Source organism: Triticum urartu, chromosome 3A (genome assembly GCF_056163025.1).
Source record: "Triticum urartu cultivar PI428250 chromosome 3A, HENAU_Tu73, whole genome shotgun sequence".
NCBI classification, from domain to species: domain Eukaryota; kingdom Viridiplantae; phylum Streptophyta; class Magnoliopsida; order Poales; family Poaceae; genus Triticum; species Triticum urartu.
The window spans coordinates 35,552,913-35,567,613 of record NC_141875.1 but is presented as its reverse complement, the minus strand read 5'-3'; the positions used below and the strand labels follow the sequence as shown (position 1 = coordinate 35,567,613).

General features: G+C 48.7%; 1 protein-coding gene and 1 pseudogene across 1 annotated transcript; one reads left to right on the top strand and one right to left on the bottom strand.

Moving 5' to 3' along the window:
* Positions 1 to 4,184: 4,184 nt before the first annotated feature.
* LOC147978236 (uncharacterized) lies at positions 4,185 to 8,159 on the top strand (annotated as a pseudogene).
* Positions 8,160 to 12,152: 3,993 nt separating this feature from the next.
* On the bottom strand, positions 12,153 to 14,310 carry LOC147978235 (zinc finger BED domain-containing protein RICESLEEPER 2-like). Its single transcript, XM_087514682.1, has 5 exons — positions 14,221 to 14,310; positions 13,256 to 13,657; positions 12,936 to 13,018; positions 12,399 to 12,787; positions 12,153 to 12,283 (listed from the first exon to the last, which is right to left on the bottom strand). Exons 1-5 carry the CDS (start codon positions 14,308 to 14,310, stop codon positions 12,153 to 12,155), a joined length of 1,095 nt encoding a protein of 364 aa, XP_087370808.1.
* Between the last annotated feature and the right edge of the window lie 391 nt (positions 14,311 to 14,701).

Below are 14,701 nucleotides of genomic sequence, written 5' to 3'. Positions count from 1 at the left end.
TCCTTCACAGCCAGGGAGATCTTCCTGGCATGAGCGACCTCCTTCACAGCGTCGGTGTACTAAAGTAGGGGTACCCTTAGTACCCCGAACTTGTGCACGGGCAGTCGCAGCATCTCACGGCAAGGCCTGCCAGGTGGCCGCCAAGATCCTCCGTGGTTCCTCTGAAGACCATTCAAGAACAAAGTACTCAAGACAAGACCCCGGCAAGAGGAGCTTGCCGGGAAGAAGGCAAGACCCCGGCAAGAGGAGCTTGCAGGGAAGGCCATCAGAAGCGTCCCAAGGCCCCGGCAAGAGGCGCTTGCCGGGAAGGCCATCCAAGGCATTCCAAGGAACTTGCTGCGGCGCGCTACGCGCCCCGACAGGGCCCGGTGAGCGACAAGCTCTCGGAAGCGACAAGTCGACGGCCGCGGCAAGGCGCTTGCCGCGGCAAGCCCCCACTCCACGCCCGCGCTCCAGCACATCCACCCACGTGTCGCTCTGGGGCCCCTCCCAAGCGCACGTGGCAGGAGGCTGTGCAGCTAGGGGCGTGCGGTGGCACGCAGGCGCTGACAAGACAACCATCGTGGCAAGACGGTGGCGTCCCTAGCGGTCCCTTTCGGTGCTGTCTAGGCGACACAGACGGACATTTAATGCCCTTGTCCCCTGCCGTCAGGGTTAGGTATGATAACACTGTAGCAGCTAGCTGTGCCTACTACTGCCCCTAGCTGTGCCTACCACCACTTTTCCACTTTTGCCCTCCGTTGCCCTATGTCGGTAACCCCTTTAGCATATAAAAGGAGGCCCGGGGCAACGTAGAAGGGGGTTCAGCAATTCCACACACTCACGCTCGGTCCTGCTCGCCGCCGGTGTGTACTGCAGCACTCCGCGCTCCCGAGTTAGAAATCAATACCAATCCACAAAGCAGGAGTAGGGTTTTACGCATCCGTGCGGCCCGAACCTGTGTAAATCGTTCGCGTGCTTCGCCTCGATTTACTCCTCGCACGACCGACCGCCCGCGGGCTTCGCCTCGATCTGCTCTTTGCGTGACCTCCGCCCCCCGCCGAACCAAAAGGGACCCGGTCCGCCGGTCCCATAGGTGTCCGTGGATCAGAAACCCCGGCACACAGCCAGGGAGATCTTCCTGGCATGAGCCACCTCCTTCACAGCCAGGGAGCTCTTCCTGGCATGAGCCACCTCCTTCACAGCTAGGGAGCGATTACTGGCATCAGCAGATGAATCTAGGTAACACTACTCACTACATTCTTTTGAACAGTGTAGTAATCGTTCTTGCATTCTCATCCGTCACTGATGCTTACTTTACCGCAGGCGGCAACCAGTCGCAACCGTTCATGCATTCAGAGCAGTCACCGATCCTTAGTGGTGGTGCTTCGTACTTTGAGGGCAACCGCGAGGATGATGACCAAGCTACAAACATTTATGGCTTCTCGCAGACAGTGTTTCACACTCCACCACCACCACCGACGCAGGAGACACAGACCGTGACAGACGAGGTTAACTATGGTCGTGGTTATCGCGAGCCTCGTCCACCGCCTTCGGGTCCTCGCCCGAGGAAGACCCAGACTCGTCGTCGTCCCCCGCAGTGATATGCTTATCTATCTATGTATGACTCATTATCTATGTTAGTTTCAGACTATTCGCAGCTGTGTGTCAGTATTTATGTATGAGACATGCTTCATGTATGTGTTACTATCGCACTTGCTTCTATGTGATGAGGAGACATATATTTTTTTATGTATGCGAGACACATATTACTATTAATTCGCATTCTTATTTCAGTTACATTTCCAAATAGACTACAACCGATAATTAAGATACAAGTACATCTGAATTAAACGGTGCGGCTGAACTTGTGCAATACATCTTACATACTACAAAATGAAATTCAGATAGAACATAATGCCCTACAATAATACAATACAAACTAATAATGCAAATACATCTGAATGAAACGGTACAACTGGAATACATCTTACATACTACATGAAGTCATCATCGTCATCCTCCGTTGATGTAGCCCTCTTGCCCTTCGACGATGCGCTCCTCTTGCCCTTCGTCGATGCAAAACTCTTGCCCTTGGTCGATACAGAATTCTTGCCCTTCGCGGATGCATAACTCTTTCCTTTGGACGATGCAGAACTCTTGCCCTTCGACGATGCAGAACCCGGAAGCGGCGGCATGAAGATATCATCGTCGTCCTCGCTCTCCTCAGTCCATAGAAATGGATGCTTTTCTGCAGTCCTTCTGAAAGTTTCACTCTTCGGCTCCACCACTTTCTTCCACCTTTCATGCAACCTAAGAAGTTCTTGACGTACCTCCTCATAGGTCCTTTCAGGCCACCCAGACCTACGTAGTTGGTGAGCCAACTCATTCATTATGGTGTCACTACCGGTGAGTTCGTCCCATGGAACTATCCTATTGTCCATCCTGAAATCGGTAGCTAGACTCAGCAGAGTGCTGCTCATCTCAGGGTGAAAACTACGATCGAATGGATAATGGGACATCTCGACTACACTACACTGGAATGCTTATCCACCTCCGCCTGAAGGGGGTTTTATAGATACAGAGGAGAAAATGGCGGGAAAGAATAACTGCGGTATGGCGGGAAAGGGTTGGCGGGAAGGGATTGGCGGGCAAATAAGGCGGGAAGGGATTGGCAGGAAAATAAGGCGGGAACGGATTGGCGGAAAAATAAGGCGGGAAGGGATTGGCCGGGAGGGGTTGGCGAGAAATGGGTGGCGGAAACATATGGCGGGAAGGGGTTGACGGAAAACGGGTGGCGGGAAGGGGTGGGCGGGAAACGGGTGGCGACAAAATACAATTCAGCATGAGCCATGCAACTTCGGCCTAGGGTTGACCAAAAAGTGACTTTTCGGCCTAGACTTGACCAAAAAGTCTATTTCGGTCTAAGTGTGGCCGAAAAGTACTACTTCGGCCTAGCTGTGGCCGAAAAGTACTACTTCGGCGTACCTGTGGCCGAAAAGTACTATTTCGGCCTAGCTGTGGCCGAAAAGTACTACTTCGGCCAAAGAATGGCTGACGGGCTATTAGTTTTGGTTTTTTTGCATTACGTTCTATAGTTTCCGAAATTGCTACAAAAAATAACATAGTTTTGAAAAAAAATCCCGTACGTGAGAACGGGCGCGTGGGGAGCCGCACTGGAGGGCGCCGGCGGCGGGGCGACGACGGACTGGCTGAAGAGCGCCGGCCGCGGAGCCGCGACAGAGGGCGCCGGCGACAGGGTCGGTGAGGGAGACGGAGGCGCCATGGGGAAGCCATAATCGCCGCTTAGCTGCGGCGGTGGGTACTCTCCATACGGCTGCGGAGCCGCGTAGTATGCATGAGGTGCAGGAGGGGCTGGAGGCCCGTACGGTGTGGATAGTAGCCCCGGCGGCAATTGCGGTGCCGGGTAGGCCGAATGATTCGTCGAAAAAACCTGATGGCCCGCTGACGACCCCCATCAATACTCGGAAGAGGCCCGCTGATGACCCCCACCAATACTCGGAAGACCCGTACACGGGCGAAGCTCCGTACGCCTCGTACGTGAGAACGGGCGCGTGGGGAGCTGCACCAGAGGGCGCAGGCGGTGGGGCGACGACGGACTGGCTGAAGAGCGCCGGCCGCGGAGCCGCGACAGAGGGCGCCGGCGGCGGGACGGCAGTAGCGGCGGCGGACGGTTCGGTTGACGCCATTGCTGACGACGTGCCTTGCTGCATGGCGAGTGGTGAGGCGTATGGCCCTGTGGGCGACGCGCCTGATTGCATCGCGGGCTGCATGGCGCCATACACGTAGCCGTAGATGGCACTGTATAAAGCTGTAGGCGCTGCTGGCCCCGTGGGCGACGCGCCGTATGGCCCTGCTGGCGACGCGCCTTGCTGCATGGCGGGTGACGAGCCGTATGGCGGGCGAGGCGAAGCTAGCAAGCGGGCGACGCGATGCTACACGGAGGACTTGAGAAAGCAATCGGATCTCAAAGAATGAGTTGATTTGTGGAATTGCTCACGTACTAGTACTACTAATGCCCAATGGTTTGACTAGGTCTTCACGTGGAGCTGGCGATGCGGGGCGATGCGGGGATTGCCTAGCGATGCAAGGCGCGGCTAGCAAGTGTGAGGCGCGGCGACAGTACGGGTGCGGCGGCGCGGGAGGGAAGCAGGCGGGCGGCTCGAAGGGAGCGCAGCCTGCGGATGGATGCGGCGGCGCGGGAGGAAGGGGATGCGCGGCGGCGGCTGGCGCAGGAGGTGCGCACCGGCGGCGGTGGCGTCGTGGCGGTGGCGCGTGAGGAGGCGCGCGGCGGCGGCAGCGGAAGACTGGGTTTAGAACCTAAAAACTGATATCATTTGAATTATGTGAATTGCATGATGTATTGCTGTTTGTGCATAGGCACGTATATATGATGTACAAAGGTGGGTTACGGATCTCAACTATATAAGGAACTATAAGGCAGGCCCAATATATAATATTTACGTAACACATATACTCAACAAAGAGGAAGATAGAAATGCTGAAACAAAGTGGCAAGTTTCCGTGAGAAATTGTTCATCCCTTGGTGTTGAATTCTGTAAGTCACTCTATCTGAACCTCTGAAATTTCTAGGATTCTAGGGATTTTAGTTAGATTGCTTATCATTGTATGTTGGGCTACTTGCTCCTCTCAGATATTTGAAGCACACGCACATGCATATTTTTGCTAGTTGCAGAACTATATACAAGTTACGCACTGATAATTTGATAGAAGTTGATACCTTTTTTTTTCAGTAATTGTCTAGCTGTGCATTTTCTTTTCAAGCATGTACGTACTGTTGTTCCTATCAATTCTTAATAGCAAGTGATGATGAATCATGCGGTGTGCATTTCCTGGCAGCATTTTGGTTTGCATTCAGTATTAGTGCACAAGAGCAGCACGTTCAGTCCCACTGTGGCGCAAGTCGATTTCTCTTTTTCAACAGAAGACCTCAGAGCCACCAGCCGACCTGAAGTTGCTCTGTAACAATCAATTTCGACTTGGAGGTGTGCACGGTCTGGAAAATGCTCAACTCTTAAGAGTGCAAAAAAAAAAATCAGCCGTCACCTCCATTGGGCCTGACTTAAGACGGAGTTGTTTGAGTGCTGGCACATCACCTGTTGTAAGTGATATCCGCAGTCCATCTATTGGCTCTAAACTTCATAGAAGGGATGAAAACCTGTCGTGTATTCCAATTTCCATGTGGTTGATACACCTTTAGCAGCATGATTCCATTACTACCGATGGTCAGTCTAAGTATATATATGACGATGTTGACCTGCTGTGTTTCTGGAGAGTATATAACAAAAATATTCATCGTATGCTAAAGAAATGTTCAGTATGTATTTTAAAAAAAAATCACTGTATATTGGGAAAAAAGCTCACCATATATTGCAAAAGCTATAAAAAATAAAATGTCCAAAATTAATAGTAATAAAAATAAGCGAAGAAAAAAAACCGAAACAGACAAGATGCTATGTGGTCCCGCCCATCTGGAGGAGTCTACAGTGAAGCCTCGACTATATGACACACGCACGTGGTCGTCGTATAAGATTGCCCCCTCCCTCCTCCCAACCTCCTCCGGTTTTGTGCCGGTTTGATAAAATTCGGACTTCCAGACAGCATGGCCCACTGTCCATGGACATTTGGTGACAGACGTTGGATGACTAAAAGTGTTCGAACCGTGTGGTCCGAACATTTGGTCCAAAAAATTTGCTGCACATTCTTAAGCTTTCTGTGCAATGTTGGGCCTGGCACAGTGACAACACAAAAGATTGATCACTGTATTTATTCATTTGTCTCCACATGTATGTAGAGCTTAAGCTTGAAGCCAGCAAGGCCAAAATCGGTGAAGCTGAGGATGGGTTCATCCCATTGTCTCAGTTGAACCCGTCAATGGCGCACAGGTGCAGAGTTCAGGTGCGCATCTCACGCATGTGGCACTCCTTCAACCCAACCAACGGCACGACGTTTGGCTTCGACAGCCTTCTGATCGATCACGAGGTGACGGCATATTCCCTGCCCACCACTACTGTCCAATTAGCACCATCTGAGTTTTCTCAACACAATGATCCTTCTTCTGGCCTTTCACTTGTAGGGTGGAATTATGCAAGCGCGTGTACAACCCAATGATAGTAAGCAACTCAAAGAGCGGTTATGCATTGTCAGATTTTACAGTTCGTCCAAGTCAGAAAAGCTTCATGACCTGTAGGAACTGCTACATGATGCGCATTGGAGCACAGACAGTGGTGGATGAGATTGATGAAGATGCCTATGCGATTCCTCTCCACCTCTTCCATTTTGTTGATCTCGGCAATGTTTCTCACAGGAACCGCAAAAATAGCTTATTGACAGGTAGATTTTTATTTTTGAAACTTACAGTTTGACCAGAGTTACCCATTTCATGTGATATATATATCAATATTTTTATTGGCATGTACTGATATAAATTGTACAGATTTGTGGGCCAAATAGTACATGTCGGGGGGGGGGGGGGGCGTACAGCAGGTCAGGAAACAATTTCGCCGTATGCCGTTACGCAACATAGAAATTTTGGGTTTGAGGTAAACGGGGTTCAGTTCTTCCTTTTGGTTTATCATCTCTCCGTGATGGAATATCACCCTTCTTTTTTGTGAAACACAGACACTCACAAATCTCATTTTCTGCATTTACAAATTTACAGTGGAAGGAAGCTGTGTGTCACATCTTGGTTGTCAAAAAAGGCAAAGAATCCCCTGTTGTTGCTGTCTTTGCAGGGATGCGTGTTCAATTCTTCACTGGTTAATTCTTCGTCTGGCCTTTCATTTGCTGGATTCCGCTGCATAATACCGAAGAATTATTCATCTCCTTATCATTCCATTTAGGCAAAAGACATGTAGTTTGCTCTTCACCACCTTCAAAGTACTACCTGGATTTGGAAATACCAGAGGTGCAAGAACTCCGTGCAAAGTGAGAACTGAGAGGACACTATGATCCAGGCCTTAAGATGTTTATTTTATGCAGGTTGTGCAATCCGCAAACCCCAACTGCTGACCTCCCATGTCAGGAAGAAAGCTCTGAAGAGAACCTTAATCCACTAGATTCAACTAGCATAGCTCAGGATTTGATCGAGAGTATTCGAACAATCGAACAGCTAAAGAAACTTAATAAACTGGAGTTACAGGTAATTTTAAGTTGCTACTGCTCTCATGAGTTGAAAGCGTATCTCTTTCATTCACACTTTATCTGTTACTTGCATAACTCCCTCTCTAAAGTAATATAAGATCTTTTAGATCACTACTAATATAAAATGTTTAGATCACTAAAGTAGTGTTCTGAACAATCTTACATTACTTTACAGAGGGGGTACTACATATTTGTGCAGAGCCTCCCTTAATGACATAGATTGCACCAGAGGTTGGTGGTATCTTTCATGCTCCCACTGTAGCTGTTCAATCAGCAGCTATGGAAAGAAATTCTGATGCAACCGATGCTCGCAAAATGACCAGTCACCTGTTCCAAGGTAAGAGAATGGAAGTCTAGCACGCAGGTAAGATTGCCTCAATTGTTTGTTCAGTTCATACATCACCCAAAATAGTTACGTTGCTGGTAACTCAACGCATTAGGTATAAGGTGACTGCAGTGGTGAAAGATTCCACTGGCACCATGAACGTCGTGATCTTTGGTGATCAGGCGCAACAACTGGTTGGTGTTGCAGCAGAAGAACTTGTTGCAGAGATCACCGATGAGAACAGGTGCAGCATGCAAGATGCAATCCTGCGTGTTATTGACTCGACACGCAACTTTGATTTCCAAGTTGCCTTTGACCACCGGTGGTCAACCTTCGTCATGAGGTGGGTCCTGAATGCCGACGAGTCGGCGCTGCTGCGGGACGGTGCCTCGGTTCAGATGACGGTAGGAGGTGACACTCCTTTGCTGAAGGAAGAGAGCTCACAACTTATGGAGACAAGACATGCTCAAGATTTTTGGACGCATGTAGACCGATGGGTGAAAAGGTTAACTTTTCTCTTTTCTATTCTGAAATTTTACTAGCAAAGAACTCCAGAGAAGCTCTCCCTAGCATGTTGGTCCAATAAGTTATCCTTGCCCATTGATTTCAGGAGAAGATGTTGATCATCAAGCTAGAAGCTGAGCTGAAGACCGAAGATGAGGCTGTGTAGGCAGAGGCAGAATGCTCTCTCTCACACACTCTCAGCAACTCTTCATGTCACAAGAACAATATGTGCTACATGTGTGGGATTTTCAGATCACGTACCCCCTTCTTTTGTTCTCCCTTAGTTCTACACCTATGTAAATATCCCTTGTAATTAAGAAATACGGAGTATTATGTATATATTATTTGCAAGTTACCTTCTAGTACTACATATTGCTGGGAATGCTCATCTTTGGGCTAGTATGTCAATGTGCTATGCCAGTATTATGTGTGGATTATTTCCATGAACTTTGAGGAACTGTATAGTTATCCTTCGGTCTTGAACTGCAGTGTAGCCAACTTCGCAGCTTCCACATTGAAGCATTGCCTAGGTTCCTGGTTCCTGAGGTAACTTGGGGCTCCCAGTTCCCTAGACGATTGGGTGACTACCATTTGGTTAAACCCTTTAATTCCCTTCTTTTTTTGAAACTTCATTCATTGCTTTGCGTATGTAAATATGGACGCACGACACACATGTACTGCGGTTGTAATGTAATCATAAACACTGGATGCATGTGACACTTTTTTTCCTTCACATTCTCAGTGATGACGGCCAAATACATAGGCCAGGTAACAACATAAACAGATTTTTTTTTTTTAGAAAAGGAGGATGACCCTCGGCCTCTGCATCTGGGCGATGCATGCGGTCACTTTATTAATTATTCTCACATGACCTTATAAAGTCATACAACAGTAAGACTGAAGCCACCGCCTAAGCAACAACTGTCGCTACACCTATCCAGTTGATGAAGGAGCGCTGATAGTCTGGGCCTAATACCAAATAGACATAGCAGCCAAACCTAAACATCTAAGACCAGAGGTCCCAACCAGGACGCCTGTCTGGTATGGGGCACCTACCAGTCCGGCGCACTCCTCAACCAGGACGCCTGCCGGGTATGGGGCCGCCGCAGCCACCTGCCACGAGTCCATCTTCAGAGCTGTACTGTTGCATCTACCGCAGGGGCGGAGCCAGCGTTGTGGCGTTGGGTTCAAGTGAACCCAACGATTTTCTGCTGCCACGTATGCATATGTAGGTTATGGTGTGCGTGAACCCATTGGAAAATCGAGGCTGCACCCATCGGGATTTGGAATTCACAAGCGAAAGCCTTTAGTCCAGAAATCTTCACGGGAGTAGCCCAGCTAAGGCCCATAAGTAAACTGCTATTGTCCCGTGCGTGCGTTAGATGACTCGTAACGCATCAGGTCAGATGTGTTGTGAATCGACGACTCTCGCTCGCCAAGACTTACCGGGGTCTTTCCTCTACTCCGCCTCTCCCCATCTTGTTCGCCCATCGCGGCGACAGCGCATCGCCTAGTCTTCGCCAGCCAGCCCCAAGGAAGCAACAGCAGGTCAGCGTGCAGTACAAATTCAAGATACTAGTAGATCACCACATATTCTTCTTCTGATGCATGTTCTATTTAGCCTAGCCTTTGCCCTAATTTTCTAATTAACTTTTCCTGAACTTTGATTGATCTTGGCGGTGGAGCAATATTTGTCAAATAGAAACCAATCACCAGATTCAGATTATGATGTAGGCACTTCAAGGCCATCTGTTGGATGCAGGTAAAATGCATCAAACGTCGTTGATGTAAGTACTATTACAGATTTCGAAAAGAGAAAAATCCATCTATACAGAGTACTGATATTAAGACGATCCATCTATTATTTGTGTTGCCGCCTTTTTCACAGATCATAACTAGGGGCAAGTTGTGAGTGATGCATTGGTAATTAATTGACTGGAATGGTCGAAAGGGAGCACACTGTAATGTGAGTGATTGTACATGCTTCATTTGATTTATGGTATTATACACTTTCAATGTAACTTGACTATTTTGCCGATGTTTTCGGGAAGGAGAAGCTGCACCTGAAGCTATGAACTTATTTTTGAAATTACTCTATTCACAATATGTAAACAAGAGATTTTTATAATATCATCCAACTGGTATGTCTTGCTGTTTTTCTTTGCAAATGTTATACTGTTTTGTTTTCAATATATAAAATATAAGTGCTATTATATTTGTATTTGGGTGCTAGCCTCTCGTTATATGGTAGTGTGGAATTGGACAGTGTACTTAATTATGCCAGACAAAATTTTCACAATAAATCAGTCATGAACCCATTGGCTTGATTTTCTGGCTCCGCCCCTGATCTACCGTGTCAGGTCTCTCAGTCATCGACGCCACCACGATGCCAGACAGCGTCGTCCTCCTGCGCCAGTCCATCCTCCCACATCGAACTCCGAATCTGCACTGCGCCACGCCGTCCAGATCCGTCGCCATCAATGTATGGATGAAGCACCGCTCCACCAAAGAAGTCGTCCGCTGGTCTCGCGACGAGTGCACCTCCAAGAATGTCGCCACCAAGGGGGTTACGACACATGATTGCCGCCAACATCCGATCAGCTGATCTAGGGTTTCCCCGGAGGTATTGAGTGGAGTCGGGGGCTTCACCTTGATGATTCCTTCATGAAGGAAACGATGATAAGGGCATCGTCATCACTGTCTCCGACTATCGACCGAAGATCAGGTTTTCACCCGGATCCGTCCCAAGAAATCCACCCAACAACCTGTGCACCATCTCGACCGCCTTCGAAGCCCCAGATCCAGCCACCTAGATCCGGCGACCAACCGCAGCAACAGTGCCACCGTGGGACCCCTGGCGCACCGGCCACTTCCTGAGTGTGCCACCATTGGAGCCCAGGAGGAGGGCTCCCACTCCGCCTCGCCAAGCCGCGAAAGCCGCCGAGAAGGATCCCGCGCGCTCGTCGCCGTCTCTGATCCGAACCAATCCATAGCAGATCGCCGTCACAGATCCGCCTTGGACAGGGACTGCACCACGCCATACCGCCACGGGAAGCCCGACCTTCACCGGCCTCCACCCTCCAGGGCCGCCGCCCCGGGATCCAGACAGAACTTTGCCGCTGCCACCAGCCAAGTTCTGCCGCCGCCGACCGGCCAAGCCGCCGGTCATTGCATGACCATGCGAGCACAGCCAGCCGGCTGACCAACTCTGACAAAGAAGAAGGCCACCACCACCAAGCCTAGGGCCGGCGCCCCAGACATCCTCGTGTTGCAGATCAAGTCCAGGAGCAGTGCCCCGCCGACGGCGATTGAGATCGGTAGCACAACGAATTAGCCCGACATGAGTCAAGGCCAGATCCGCCGTTGCTGGTGCCGTCCCCCGCCGCCGCTGCACCACTTCCATGTCGCCGCCGATCTGCGCAACCGTCGCCGATCTGGCCGGAGAGGAGCGCCGCCTCCCAACCAGATCGAGATCCGAGGAGAAACAGATAGAGAGCATTTCACTTATTCACCTTATATTCCATCTTTCTCAAGGAATTCATTCAAGCTTTCACCATGGCAAATGGTAGTAGAAACAATGAACTTCTCTACTGTGAAAAAATTATAATGACAAGTCTATTAGGCACTAATTTTGCTTGACCTCTAAATTATTTTGTAACTATTAGTGCTTAAAGTTTGAGAAGTCATGCTTCTACTTGTAAAAGGAGATCAGTTTGCAGAGACCAACTGGAATTGATAGACCGTCACAGAAATAGAATATAAATAGCTGAGACAATGCAGTTCCAAGCAAAGCTACCATGTCTACAGGTCACCATCAGAATTTCACTTTGGCATGACCTAGTCGCTCCATCTGGTTAAACAAAAAAAGAACTCAGGGGATCACACTTTGCAATTAATCATACATGTGGAATTTAGGAGCTCCAGGCCTCATAAAGGCTTAAGGCTCTGCCTAGAAATAGTGATGCATCTTCTTGGCCAGTCCAAGGAAATGTAACAAAAGCAACTTAACGAGCAGCACTTGTCAACAACATAACAGTATGTGTAAATGAAACTCTCCAACAAGTTAAACATCACAGTATGTGCAACACAGCCCACAAAAGAGACTGACTGCCACGACACATGAAACAAAAGAGCTTGGAGTTGCAGCCCGACATCCTAATCACCCACAGCAATAAGCATCATTGTCATCAGATTCCTCCGTGCTATCTTCTACTTCATCAGATTCGTCTGCACCATCCTCCTCGTCTTCCTCATCATCGATATCCTCTTTTATAGCAGAGACAGTAATATCTGCGTATTACAATAGAAGCAAAAAAGTTGCTATATCTATCCGTATGACAAGAACTACCAACCATATGAAATCATCCAAGAAGAAGTAATTAAATGTTTAAGTAAAATGTAGTACCCTTTTTGTCATGTGGACATGTCCAGTCGTGGAGAGAGATCAGCATCTCGAGTAGATCGGGCTTGAGCGTACTCCGACAAGGGTTCACAACTTTCTCGCCCATGGTAAATATAGACTTAGAAGGAACGGTGGAGATAGGAATGGCGAGGATATCACGAGCTAAGTTTGCAAGGTTGGGGTAACACTTAGACATGCCGCTCCAAAATTCCAAGATATCCAGATCAGTGTTTAGATGCATAACTGGTGATTCCAAATACCAACCCAGTTCCGATTTTTGTTCTGGCAGAGTATAACCATCAAACAGATCATCCTTGGTGTGGTATTCAGTAACACCACCCCCAACTGCAGCTGAACAAGAAGATGGCGACTTTTCATATTCACCGAACAGTCTGGAGCAATGCGACAACTCTGTCAGTATACTGGCTAGCACCAACATCACCATAGATCTTCTTAAAACAAAAGCTGACTAGGTTGAGCTTGTAGCGAGGATCAAGAACAGCCGCACAAGCCAAAACGAGGCTGTACTCTGACTAATACTTGTCGAACTTAGCCGTCATGTCTTTCACCATACCAGCCATGAAGTTTTCTTGCCCTTTTGTCACTCCAAGCAATCGGTAAACCTTGTATAGACCAAGAAAGTATAAACTGGCAGTTTTGTGCTTTGTGGTTAAGAAAGTGCATGTGATGTCATAGAGTGGCTTTATGAACTTTTCCATTGTTGCCACCCTGTTCCATTCTTCATCACAAAGATGGAAATTAGACAAGAAGGTCTGATGTTTTGGTGCAAAATGCTTCAGAGCATCCTTGTAATAAAGCGCACAGCAAAGCATTTTGTAAGTTGAGTCCCAAGTAATAACCAGATCAGCACGTAACTTCATTGCAACATCAAGATGACAAATTTCTTTAGCACCCTGATAAAACTCATCCTCTCTCTTTTTAGAGTAAGTGATATAGTGAATTCCATGACGAATCTTGGCAACAACATCATGAATCAGCTCTAGACCAGCTTGCACAACTGAATTCAAGATTTCTGTGAAACAATGCATTTGACATAATTCACCATCACACAACAATTTGTCCTTATCTAGCACAATCGTCTTAACTGAATTATCCACAGAAGCATCATCTAATGCATTATCCAGAGTTATGCACATTAGCTTCTGATCAACCTCAAATTCAGTAAAACAGGATGCTACAGTATCAGCGACAAACACGACATCATCAGGAAAAGACAAGTGTTTGAAAGCCACTACTCTTCTCTGCAAATTCCAATCAACATCAATAAAGCAAGCCACGATGCACATATAGATATCATCATTGTAGTTTTCTCCGGTTTCTTTGCCCTTCCAGCGATCAATAGCGAAACTGATTCTCCCAGGTACTTCAGACAAGATAAATTTCAAAGAATCATTTTCCCTTCCATAAAGAGCCGTGACATCTCTGTCTAAAACAGAACAGCGACAAGAGTTTATATTTTCAAACAGCGGATTAAGGCCAACTCCAGCGCGCGACCCCATCTTGTCCGGGTGCATCAGTTTGGGGTAGAACGGATGAATAGCGCGGCCCCAAACACACAAATGTCCGGATTTCGTCTGTTTTCGACCCATTCCCGACCCAAACTTGTGCCGAGTTTGGGGTGAAACAGACATCGCGTGGACGGGCTCGACGCATGCCCTTGTCCCTCCGTGGCCCGCCTGTCGGGGACACTAGCAGTCCATTCCTCTCCAACGCCTCCACCCGCTCTCCGTCGCCCCAGCCGGCCGCCGGCGCCGCCACTATTCTCTAGCCGCCTCCTCACTGCTCACCCCCCGGCCTTCCATACCAAACCACGTCTCGACATGGCCGCCACCACGCCCGCGCTTTCATAGGAGTTTTGGCCGTCGCTTGGAGGAGAATTGGCCGTCGCCGTCATAGCCGGTGCCAGAGGGGATATGACCGTCGGCGACGTTTATGGGCCACGGCAGCTTCCGACGAGTGCTCCAGAGTGGCCAGTAGCCGGCTGCCAACCACCCCTGCTGCATCAATGTGATCATCGCGGCCTCTTTGCCACCACGACCGCAAGGTGTTTGACACTTTGCCCACAAAGGTATGGACAGTGGAGATGAATTTTTCTCCCACCACTTCATCTATTCATCGGACGTTTCGTCCTCGCATGATGAAGATCTTGTGGTGGCTGCACTGGTCGTTCACGACCACATTGAACGGCAGCTTCCTCGGTACAAGGGGTCACACCCTGGCCGTGCTCCCAACCTAAACCGCAACATGGAGAGAGGCCACGCCCTGCTCTATGCCGATTACTTAGC

Coding starts and splice junctions, on each gene's coding strand:
- LOC147978235 (XM_087514682.1), bottom strand. CDS start 14,310: ATGACGGCGACGGCCAATTCTCCTCCAAGCGACGGCCAAAACTCCTAT. Junction 13,658..14,220: donor CCATGTCGAGACGTGGTTTG/GTATGGAAGGCC, acceptor TGGAATTTGCAG/AGAAGAGTAGTGGCTTTCAA. Junction 12,284..12,398: donor ATGTCCACATGACAAAAAGG/GTACTACATTTT, acceptor TGTAATACGCAG/ATATTACTGTCTCTGCTATA.